At 35.3% G+C, this 13,000-nt stretch overlaps 1 protein-coding gene across 2 annotated transcripts in view; it reads left to right on the top strand.

The window, feature by feature from the left end:
• RIMS4 (regulating synaptic membrane exocytosis 4) overlaps window positions 1-1,510 on the top strand; it is a gene marked incomplete at both ends in the record, with an annotated part of 93,737 nt that extends 92,227 nt beyond the window's left edge. For both annotated transcript variants that reach the window (XM_081325959.1, XM_081325958.1), the window contains one exon: window positions 1,292-1,510. In XM_081325959.1, the coding sequence (XP_081182085.1) occupies window positions 1,292-1,510 (219 nt within the window). The remainder of the gene's footprint in view (window positions 1-1,291) is intronic.
• Window positions 1,511-13,000: the final 11,490 nt, after the last annotated feature.

The following is a 13,000-nucleotide window of genomic DNA, read 5'->3' as shown; positions in this document are numbered from 1 at the left end:
AATCTCATTCAAGGGTCTTATACTCTGTATGGATTCATCCCATGTTCTGATGCAGTTTTAGGGCCTTGTGGAAAGAGACATATTGATCTATTCCAGAGCTTGGGGATAAAATAGCTTTACAAGAGTCATTCAAAGGCAGTTCAAGCTTCTAGTGGAATGCTATTACATACAGCAGGCAATGTGACAGAAAATATGTATTTCCTGGAATCCATTTGAAAATGTTATTGGATGAATAGGACTCAAAGCATGCCTGTTGGGTCCTACAGAATGGGCAGAAAGAGTGGAGAAACGCAGTTCCTCAGACAACCAGGCTCTATAGTATGAAAACCATGTACTATACATATGTGATATAACCAATACTTGAACTGCCTTCAGAAAAAAAACTCAATGGCCAGGGAAGTCATATATTTCCCATAATCGGCAGTCTTGCTGCAAAATTCTGGATCAGCTGAATTTTCTAAACTCTATTCAAGGGCACACCCCAGCCCTATAGTTAAGGATGATGGAGGTATAACCAAATCAGTAACAGTTACTAGCCTGAAAACATATTGGAATATTTATAGTCCATTTATTTATAATATTTATGAATGACTCAGTCCCCAAAGATTATAGATGGTATACAAAATGTAATCTTCAAAAACATTGTTCAGTGTAGCTCATAAAAGGATAACTGGCTTGAGTAATTCATATGCCTTAAAAGGGGGATATATAAAGAACCGTTCCCCACTGCTTTCCATAATTAGGAATCATTCCTTTTCTCAACTGTACCCTAATTTGTTTTTTCTGGTTGTAATAGAAAATGACAACAAGTGGAAGGAACCATAGCTCTATATGTAATCGCTTCCATGCAGGAGGTCTTCAGTATGTTGTAATTAGAGAAAAATAGGTCAGATAGTAGGAGAAAGTGAGACCCCAGCTAGCTATTGTAAATAAGAGTAAACAATATTGGGGCTAGGATGATTGAATAATATAATGCAGCTTAAAAGAAATGTCTATATTCCTATACTTGGGCTGTTAGAAACTGTCTCCCCTTATGCTATGCCCACTGTAGACACAGATATTTATTTGAAAGTACAAATGCAGGAGACAAACCAATAGTTTCATTTTTCCATCTTGACAATACTGGAAACATCTGATGTGAGCCTCCTCTGATGTTCCTCCTTTTGATGTTGATTAGATCATAGTGTGTGACAATAATTTGTCAAAAAAAAAATCCCACAGTACTCTCTCAACAGCATCCATCATTAGTGTTCCTGAATCAAACTCAATCTCTATCCTTTTTGTTCCCAAGGTGATAGTCTGGGGAAACTACGGGCGCATGGAACGCAAGCACTTCATGGGTGTTGCTCGGGTCCTCTTGGAAGAACTGGATTTGTCCACTCTAGCTGTTGGTTGGTATAAGCTTTTCCCAACCTCTTCAATGGTGGATCCTACTACAGCTCCCCTCCTGCGCCAGTCCTCACAGCTTTCCCTGGAGAGTACAGTAGGACCTTGTTGTGACAGATCTTAATGAGCAAGGAAGTACTAAGGGTACTGATTCTATTTTTAAGATCATGATCTCAAGGTTTTATTTGCCTGAATGCTGTCCTCAAGTGCATTGCATCTTCAATCAGTCCCTGGGGGAGTCTGAAGGTGAGGATAGCCAAGTAACCTTGATGAAATCAAAATGGAGGCCAGTGACCTTTCTCCATCCAAGTAGGAGGAGCTGTGGGGCAAAAGTCCTAATTATGAAATGATGCTGATCAGACATACTTTTCCGTTTTTCATTTATTCACTGTCATCTACACATCTTCAAATCAATGTAACATCTTGAAATGTTGCAGCAATTTATTTTCATTGGGGAAGATGTTCTTTTTAAATACTATTTTACAAATTTGAAAATAAAATGAACTTTGGCTATTCTTAATTATTCAAAGCAAACATCTAACCTAAATAACAGCAGTTTCAGGGAAACTTTACGGGGTTTGTAAATGTTCTTTTTCCTTTTAAAGAGTGGGGAGGAGGGAGAAAGAACTGCAACTATTTCTTAGAGCAAGTTGCATTTAAGGTACAAGTACCATTGCTGTATTTTTCTCAATACTGTGCCAAATTACCAGCAGTGTCTTCTATTACTGTAGGACTTAGGTCAACAATACTGCTGAAGAATTATTTTGTGGAAAGAACTAGAAAAGATTCTAGGTCACTCAGTTGCAACACAGAACATAGCAAACCACTTAACTGGAACACTGCGCAAAAATTACAAATTGCAAAATTTGCAGGGATTAGATTTATTATTGGATATGAACATTGTCAGGACACAAAGACACACACCATACCTTACCTCAGCTGTTGCTGTGCTTCTTCTCATTGTGTCTTCTTATTCCCATATTCTAGCCATGCTTTGGATTTTTAGTGCATATCTTTTGATATAGAATAGGGTTTGGTTTCAAGGACAGTAATTTATTCCACTATTACAAGAAAAATTACAATATAAAGGTTTGCTTTATTTAAAGGGAAGTTACAAGAAGATGACATTCCATTTATCATTTGAAATACATTTGCAAAGGATCTTGGGAAGCTACCTTTAATAGAAGGAAATTTTATTTGATCTTCCAGTATTGTGAGGCAACCTGGTGGAAGAAGAGGAAGAGCTGGTTTTTTCCAAAGTTCAGTTGCAGGAAATAGTAAAGGCATTTTCACAAGTGACTCTAAAAGCATCATGAGGTCTTTGAAATTATTTGCGTTCATATGTGAATTATTATAATGCACTTTTGAGTTAATGAACGCAGGGAATAATTAAAATTGGCATTTTGGCTTTTATGTGGTTTTGTATGCTTGTACATATAGCTAATCTACTCATACTATATTCTTGATTCCTCCATGCATCATTATACAATTGTACATGTTCCAGAAGCAGCGGATAAGAATATGTCTTCTACTATGCTACATACACACACACACACACACACAAAGAGAGAGAGAGAGAGAGCAAATATCAATATCAGTTGGTGGTGGATAATTTAATCACTATCCTAGATTACTTGGACATTCTTCTAAATGAAGGCAGTAGAATTGCCTCTCCAATCTGGTCCTCACCAAATGTTTAGATTACATGGCCCTAAATTCCCAGCCAGCATGATGGATGTCCCTATTTGGCTGGGAATCCTGGGATTTATACCCCAACACATCTAGAAGGCAACATTTTAAAGAAGACTGCATTAGAGACAGCTGTTTTAAAGGTGTTTTATGCCAAGATTAGAAATTCTATCTAGATGTTATTATATATTCCTTTTAGTTTCTACTCTAATGATTGCTATGTTTTTCTGTTAGAATGGCAACAGTTGTCTTCATTTCACAATTCAGGATTCCAAACTATATATTAATATTTTGGAGCCATCTGAAAATCCCTTTCTAGCCTGTATTTACAGAAGAAAGTAGTAATCAGGGGACACACAAAAAAGCATGGCTAAAGCATGACTATAGGGATACCCATAGAATGAAATCTAGACAGTTGTATAGTATATGTAGCATTTTAATGGTTTGTAAAATAACAACCAAATTTTGATTGCAAAATCAATAAGTCTAGTAATGAACTCTGCTAGGAATAATCTAATATAGATAATAGAATATGAGAATGGTGTTAATTTTAAGCATTTTACAATCATAAAACCTCCAGTTACAGTCTGATTGTCTAAATCTATTTTATTTATGTGCTTTCCAGAGAATTTCTTTCTAATTCATATCAGAGAATTTATGTGTATAAACTGAAGAAAGGTAATTGCAGCATAGATGCTGGTCAAAGTACGTTATGATTCTTTAAGTTTATTTTTAAAACCATTATACTTCAAGTTGGTATATATTCATATTTATGTATAGTAATTATTAGGCAATATTGTACAATATCTGTATGAATTAGAATAGTTTAGGTTAGATTTAGTAATTGGTAGCCATGGACTTTTCTAACAATCTTGTTGTTTAGAAGAACTATAGGAAACTGATGCATTTCAGAATTGGGAACTGAAGGACAGATGTTCATGTTTTATAAATTTAAAAGATGTTTTGGTTATTTAAACTTATAAATCTGATCATATTTTGTATGTGTTCTGCAATCAGCTGCCAATTTTTACTACAAATTTAAATATCTTTTATTCCTATATTCCCTTATATTCCTGGGATAATTATCAACAAAATAAAAAAGGCAACAAAAACTGCATTAAAAAAGCCCAAGGATTCCAGTAAGATATTCTATTAAATATAGCAAAATAGAATATTAACATAATTAAAATTCACTTTTTAATAGATTAAAGCCTGGGAGCATAAAGAAAAAGGTTTTGCATGCCTAGGACAAAAAACATTGATAAAAAGCTGAGTGAGACAAAGATGATGGGGTTTTCAGTAAGTTCTAATCCTTTGAGAAATTCCGCCTATAGCTGTCTTGATTGAAAAGTAAACATTATGGTATATGATTTAACATATGTAAATATACCCCCTGCATTTGGAAATAGGCAATGAAATATGAAGTTAACTTATACATTTGTGGTTTAAATATTTATTTACTGTAATATACAGCTATCTGACTTGGAAGGTTGTGAATAACAATTAATATACAAACTTGTACAGGAAAGTACCCAAAGTAGTAGAATACCAGCTGCGTTGAAATACTTCTGTTAATTCAAGCACATTTCAGTGTGGGCTTTACCATCAGGTTAAAAGCTGGTTCAAAGCCTGCTGAATAAATCACTGTTGTAAAATGAGATAAAAATTGCTATTTGATCCAGAATTATTTTGAGCAGATTATTAAGCCATATGCATAATGCACATAGTGATTGTTTTTAAATGGAAAAAAAATGGAAATTGGTTTATTGAAATTCAGATTTTATGTCCTTTGTAAGCATGCAAAATAGCAGGCAAGGTTGCTCACTCCTCTGCAAAGCTACTTCAGTGATAGTTTTAAATAAAAAATGGTGCAAGAGAGTAAACCACTTTTATAGTGCTCCTCCAAGTCATTTTATGGGCCCTGCACCTCATTCAAACTCAGAGCAGGAGAGCCAAGAGTCACAAGTTAGTAGTTTCCACATACTGGCTAAGTCCTCTGAATCCTCTAAAAGAGAACCCACCTGGATGGGTCAGAATTTACTAGCCTTACATCAAGGTAACCAGGAAGGGTCAAAAATATCAGGATGGCAACCACAACCACCCAATAAAGTCCCACCATGAAGTCCTGCTACATGTACTACATGACAAAAAGCAGGGGGAAGGGGTACTTGTCGCCTTCTAAGCTTATGAAATCTTTTTAGCCCCTTCTCATGCCTAGCATTGAGACCAAAAGGCTTTCCCTGAAGATGAAGATATTATGGGAGCAGTATTATTAATTAATAATTATTGGAAAGCTCTGTCATCAGAGGTAATTAGTAATGCTCATAGTTGCAAGAGTCTAGCAACTATCATAAATGGAAAGAGAGGTATACAGATTTGATTTGAAAACAGCCACTTTCAACCCCTGCATACATGCATATAAAATACAAAATCTCCTTGTTCGTTTTTGACATCGGAATTAATTTATATTATTAGGTGCAGTTTTTCTTCACCTGTATACATCTGATAAAAGATGAGCCATACTGGATGCAATTTTTTTGTTTAACTGTGAGAGCCAAAGATGGTGTAAAAATTTGCAAAAATAATGGGATTTCTCTTCCATCTTCCTAGTGGTAGAAAAGGAGAAACTAAGATTGGTTAAGAGCAAAAAGATCTGTCCATAATAGTTTTATTGCACAGGATGTACCCAGGTTCAGAACTGAAATCTGTTTTTGAAAATGGAAACTGAATCTGGGTTTCCAGTGCCTGAGAGTACCTGATTAAATAAGTAGAATTTATTTTGAAGATGAGAGAGAAAACAAAATCCAGAGTAGTTCAACCCATAATTTTTGGCTCTGTGTTGAGAGGTCCAAAGAAAGAAAAGAACAAATCACGAATGGTTTTATTATATATATAAAATGCCTTTTTAATGTTTCTAATACTGGATCTCTTATAAATGTACTGTTGAAAAAGTAGTCATAAATTAATGTATAGAACGAAATTCTGTAGATGTTGAGGCAGTAAGAATCTCAGTATAAGCAAGCATGTGTAGTAGAAACCATCTTAGATAACAGGTCAACTTTTTAATGACATACATTCTAAGTTTATTACAGGTTGTTTGACACTGGAGAAATATGTTCTTTAAAAACAAAAATGCTGTATTTTTTTTTACAGAGGCTATAATTTAATCTTTTTAACAGAAAATGTTTTATGCTCTTGGTATAATATTGTTTTTTCTTGTCCATAGAAATATTTTTAAAACCCACTAGAAATAAGTGGATTATAGGATCGTCATAACTGGTTCATCCCACTGAATTAAAACAGAACTTCAGCACAACTAATAAATTAATCTTGACAGACTTTATGGATTTAGTATTAGATATTCTACAATATATTATACTTTAAACATTTTAATCTGGAAATGCAGAAATATGTAAATAGCTACCAGGAAATCTTCCTGTAGAAATTTCACTTGAAATTATAATTTAATATTATTAATATTGTATAAGAATATTTGCAATTCTTTATTAAATCACTGCTAACAATCTTAAGAACTAAGCCTTTCTTGAAAGAATTGATGTAATTTGAAGCTGAGAAAAAAAGAGACCTACTTTGCTAGTTGGTCCTAATCCTACATCCCTATAAACAAAATAAAAGTCTTTTTTATAATAAGTTTAAATAGTCTTACAAGCAATAATATACTTTTTTGGTGTGTATTGATTGTGATGTGCAGATGGCAGTCCATGGATAGAATCTACAATCACAGACTTAGTTCTTGGGAGTTCAGCTCTGGAATAGCCATATTAATCATGGTACATTAGGTGTGTTTTTAGTAATGCTCTGCCAATGGTTTCATTCTCAGTTTCCTTGTGCAAAGCAAAATCCTTTCACTGACCATAACATTTCTGTAAACTGACTTTCATGATACAGGGTTCAATATAAAATTTACAGATGTGTCAGATTTTCTAGTTTTGGGATCATTTAACATTTGTCATTGTTATTCCAGGCTTTGCCACTGCCAGGATGTTAACTCTGAATCTCATAGTAGTACTGCCCCCTCTAATGGCCTATTTGGCAAATGTTCCTCATTGAAAGAAATGAGTTGCAGTGCATTATTTTTCCTGAACTATATTCTAATATTTCTAACATGACACCAAAGCAGAGAAATACATGCACCTTGATAAACCACAAGGATGAATCAATGGCCAATCCTGCAAACATTTATTGGTTGTGTATATTTTTACAAAATTACAAATAATTTCTGGGAGCTTTTATCTAAGGTTTTTGCCAAATGACAGCAGTAGAAGCTACTTTGTTTTTAAATAGCATTTAAAAAACCCTATCACCCAATTTACAAAATAAATATTATTATGCTCCATCCAGTGTCCCAAAGGTGCTTTTTTAAAAGGTAACTGGACTTTCTTGCTTTTTTTTAAAGATGTTTTGCTTCTCACCCAAGAAGCTTCTTCAGCTCCGAATGGATGGTGGGGAATGGAAGGATTTATATTCCTTGCAGATAGTGGTCATGTGCATTCTTTTAGAGAGTCATTGAGGACACTTGGAGGTTTATTTGTGTCCTCAAGGTCATCTGAGTAGTGCAAATGCAGATAGACTTCTGAATCTTGCCCTGATGGGTTTGTTCTTGTATGTTGTGCCATGCGTTTATGAAGCACCTTTGGGACAACCATGAGCTGGATGCCTGAGAATCTCCATAGACCTCCATCTAGTGCCAAACAAAAATGCTGAAGTGCAATGGGAAGGGGGAAAAATGAGCAGGCAAAATCCCATTGAAACTTTCAAGATGGTGAAATATATTTTACTTTCTTGTGCTAAAATTCAACTCAGGTAACCCTATTTTTGGCAATCTGATGGAAAATTAAATACCTGTGAGCTAATTAATTTAATTACCAGCTACATTTAACGTGCCAAATTTAAAATAGCTGTCAGGGAACCATTCCTCTAGGCCAAATCTGTTTTCTTACTTCCATCTGCTAACTCTAGAGCCCAAACACAAAGATAGATTATTTTCCCTAGAGAATTCCACCACTCTAATGCCAAGGCCTTGCCTGAAAAGATACATTATGTATACCAGTGTTTCTCAATCCTAGGTAGTGGCAGATGTTTCTCTCCTAGGGCACAAAGAAAAAATATATCCTGCCAACTCCGTCAAGAAACATTCAACTCCATCCTGTCATCCTGATTCTACCCTGAATTACGGGATTACAGGGTCATAAAAAGAGAGTTTTATAGTGCAGTGGATGAAGTAACCAACTAACTTAGCAAACCTTGGCCAGTTTGATTATTGTTTTACATTAATGTGTAGGCAGTGTTATATGTATGTGTTAAATAAAGACTAAATATGTTCTCTTTATATGAACTGAGGGAAAGCTTGTGGAATTCCTACGTAGTGAATGAGAACATTAGATCATCTAGTTTGGACAAAAACTCTCCAAGATTTCTGAGAAGGGCACAAGAGGTAGTTAAAAAAAATAGAAAAGCTACTGATTAACCTGGAATTGCTTATACACAAAACAACTTTAAGCCAGAGCATATTTATTTGGTAAAATAGTGTGCCCAGAGCCAAAATAATACTAAGAATGACTTGAAGACATTTGATTTGTCTGCACTGTACACAATAGATATGAAGATGGTTAAAATATACTGTGTAGAAGTACGGATAAGAATGAGATCTTGGCAATCATCTAGTCCAGGGGTCAGCTGACTCAGGAATTCTGGGAGTTGAAGTCTATGAGTCATAAAAGAGCCGAGGTTACCTACCCATGATCTAGTCCCTACCTCCCTGCTCAAGGTAGGATATGTTATGTTCATTGCCATGTTTAGCCGGTGTTAGAATTTAATAACTAGCACATGAGAATTCCAGCAGTTTGAGTAAATAAATAGGTTTGGTTTGTTTTATTGCCAATTTGCAACTGCAGCATACAGCACAAGCTCTCCCCCAAAAGACTAGGGCACTAACTTCTACTAATAAATACTGTTAAAATGTTACTAAGGTGCATGAATTTCCCTGGTTGGAATTTTCGGTGGCAGATTGTTCTGCACATAATCGCAATGCTGTACATGTGGCAAAGTGTGATTTCACACATAGTGTCTGGCACCTTAATGTTGGATACTGTCTTTTGTCTTTAAGGGAAGATTCTGGTATACTGTTTTTTTTGTTAATTTTATCTGGAAAATTCACAATGGTTGGGTAATTTACAATTAAGTGTTAAGCTAAAGAAATTGTTGAAAATAATAATAATAATAAAATAATAAAAATCTTCCTTCATTTTTTAAAAGGAATCTGAGTCTTTCTATTGAATGCATGCTTTTTTAAAACCACATGGCATTGGAATTAAGAATAATATCATTATAACCTTGGTATTAAGTCTGTCAAAAAAGACTTCTGACCCAAGACTGTTGTTGCTGCCATAACCCTGGACATTTTGCTCGTTTAAAAGGCATGTTCTCTTCCACATTAGTTGGAGGGAGCTGGGAGCAGGAACTCTAACATATATAAGACACAGTAAGTGTTGGAATTAGGTAAGTGAGATATCAGATGAGATCAATTTAGAGAATCAACTTAATTGAATGGGGTGCTCAGGTTTTTCTTGGGAACTTTTTCATAGCTTATAATGTTCTCATAAATGTTATATAATCTATTGACTAGGTAGCATAGATATGTTTATAAACAAATAAGATGTATAAATGAAGGCGAATGTATGTGTCCCGGAATAAGGTTGCAGGATCCAATCTGGGTCAGTCACCCAGAAAGCTTTTTTGAGCTTTCAGATGTGTGCTGGAGCCTGTCTCTAGGGATCTTCTGTCTAGCTAGATGCTCAGAAGACAAAACCTCTGGTCCCAGTGACTGACCCAGATTGGATCCTGCAAATAAGATGTACATTGCACATTGCTTCCTGGAAATGTATTCATTTCATAACATTTTCAAGAGCAACAGACCCAATAACCAAACATTTTCATCTCCTGGTAAACAGCAGGAAAAAAAATGAAGATAATTGATCTGTCTAAAAATATATCAATCAAAATAGTGCTTTTGGATGAATTGATCATGTACTTTTAATACAGTCTACAAGCTTTCTAAAAGTTAAAAGTTCTTATCTAATTTTATATAGATTAATATATAATTAAATTTTTATCATAGTTTTGCCTTGCAAGAAGCCCAGAGTAGCATTTATATAAGATTTAGCTTCTGGCTTCTCTTGAGGAACTCAATGCAATACATTTTATATACTCTCTTCATTTTTTTGTCCTTAACACTCCTTCAGGATGAGTTTGGGAAGGAGAGAAGCACCAGAGTGATGCACCTGACTCTAGTTCTCCCTATCCATAACTACTTAATACTTTAACTACTATACCACACTGTTTCCCCCACAACAGATCACAGAAGAATGTTAAGGTGGACTCAGTTGTAAGTCCCAAAGTTCATAAATTCACTTGAAAGAGAATCTGATTTCAGATGCTTCAACTCTCATTTTTAGCTAATACAGTTAACTACAATAAAATAGTGCTCCATATTGGAACAATATGGTTCAGGGAACAATATTGGAACACATCCAGGAGTTTTTGTTAGGGCTTACCCAGGAAAGATTAATACCCCATTTCAAACTCTATTAAACATAAGCATCTATTAAAGCTGTTTGTCCTTTTCCACAGTAATACATGCCAAGACTCAGAATAATTTAGAATTCTAGTTTAAGTATGGTTTATGATACCAATGATAAGATAATGTTTAAAGGTAAACATTTTATAGATTGTTACATGTTTTTAGTAAACTAAAAGATCTAAGGTGGAGTGTGAAGCCACAGTGGTATTTAAACAAACATCCCCAAGATGGAAGCTCCCTTCAGAAATGTGGATTTAAATGTGCAAAATGTGCAGAATGTGGTTGATGAAAACTCTGGAAGTTTAAGTCCATTTACGAAGACATTGGTCTGTTAAAAGGGAGACCACACTTGAAATTCTAAAAATGGGTCTTTGTAGTTCAACCCTATCTCCATTCCATTCCTGTCTGCCTTCTAACCAAAGCAGTTTTCTCCTGATTTCCCCAAATATAATTCAGTGTTTTGTGACTACAAAGCACATTCAGATAGTCCTTGAAACTTCCAGTCTTAGGGTATTCTTCTCCAAAATATTTTTAACATTACTTCTAAACATGATGTGGTCCCAGAATTCCTCCTTGACATAGATAATGCCATAGTAGAGAGGTTATTGATAAGCCACATTGGCTGATAACATCATTGTGTTTTCACTAGACAACAAATCTAGAACGTCTATCAAGTTGGACAAAACTGAATATATGAATATATATATGAATATATCAATATATATATTGATAGGTGAATGCAATTGGCTTTATTTGGAGTCAATTACAGCCACATCCAAAGGACTTACTCAGATTAACACACATCCCTTTGATCACAGCAATGGAAGATGGAATGAAATGTTGAAAGGAATGAGAGGATGAAATAAAAACCAGAAAGAATAGTAAAGTTAAGTAAGAAATGATGCTAAGTTTACTCCATTCTTGGTAATCAAAAGTTTAACAATGGAATGTGAGAAGCCACTATAAAATCCCCCACCCCAGTTTCCAAAGGCAACTTCAATTTCTGACAGTTGCTAGGCAACTAATGGCCTTAGCATCAATATCACCTAGCAACATTAGCATGGTAATGGTAACAAACAACAAATGGGTGTTTTGCTTGATGAATCGCCAGATTCTATATGACTACCAGTCACACTGCTTTATGGAATTAACATAGTCCAGTGGAAGCCCCACTTAGAAATCCCATCATTTCTGGAGGGACTGCAAAAAGACAACAGTGCAAAAAAGGGAAATCGTCAAAGAAATGCCAAGTAGTCTTTGTGTCACAGTATCTGTTGCTGCATCACTGTGCTCATACACAAGTATATGATCCACAATCGTTCAGAAAAAAAAATCTGGATCCAGATTCTGCCTCCTGAAGATTCCTTTTAATTACAGTACATTAGGTATCGTTCCGTGCACCTTTGGCATTTAGTCATGCCAGCCACATGACCATGGAGACGTCCTCGGACAAGTGCTGGCTCTTCGGCTTTGAAACGGAGATGAGCACCGGCCCCTAAAGTCGGAAACAACTAGCACACATGTGCGTGGGGAACCTTTACCTTTACCTTTTTAAGGTATCTGTAACTTTTCTGAGTTACAAAGACTTGTTTAGATCTTTGAAAACATGGTGTGAGAGCTTTCACCAAAATGGCTGTCAAAGGCCTTTTTCAGTTTGCAAAATGGCTGCTATAGGAAACATAGTCATTTGCCACCACTTCTAACCTACCATTTTAGGATGTTCCACTACCTTTGCTTACTTTTTTTTTTACTTCTGTGCTGTATCTATAAACCTTTTTTACTTTCTCAGAAACCTTCCAGAAGTATGTTTAGAAATTAAGATGATGCCAGAGGCTGTTGTTTTTAGCATGCCAGTTTCTCTTTAATTTTTTTTAAACAAATTAATTTCAGTGTAGGAAGCTGAGTGAGGCAGGGGGCCAAGGGAAATGACTGGAGTCAACAGGATAAGTCAAACCATGATTTACCGTGAATGGGTTCAGACTGATTCACACAAGATCCAAACTAAACAAAGTACATTACGTCACAGTACAATTTTAAACTGTTTTCATACATTATGAGCTATCCACCCACTAGCTGTATGAACTGCAGATGTAACTAGCCTTCCCTGAACCACTTCTTTCAAGTCACTGTTAAAAAATAATGAATATCAAAGGAGCCAATTCTGATTCTTGTAGAACTAATTGATACCTATATCCAGTTTGATGATGGACCATGGTATAGCCCTGCAAGATTTGTTCCTAACAAGTCCTTGCTGACTTCCGGCCAGATGCAATCCATTTGTCATTGAGATTTAACCTCATTCAAAATAAAGAGGCATTTCCTGAA

The sequence above is a fragment of the Vipera berus genome (genome assembly GCF_964194415.1).
Source record: "Vipera berus genome assembly, chromosome: 3".
NCBI classification, from domain to species: Eukaryota; Metazoa; Chordata; class Lepidosauria; order Squamata; family Viperidae; genus Vipera; species Vipera berus.
The sequence above is the reverse complement of the archived record's forward strand: the minus strand, read 5'-3'. Positions and strand labels throughout refer to the sequence as shown.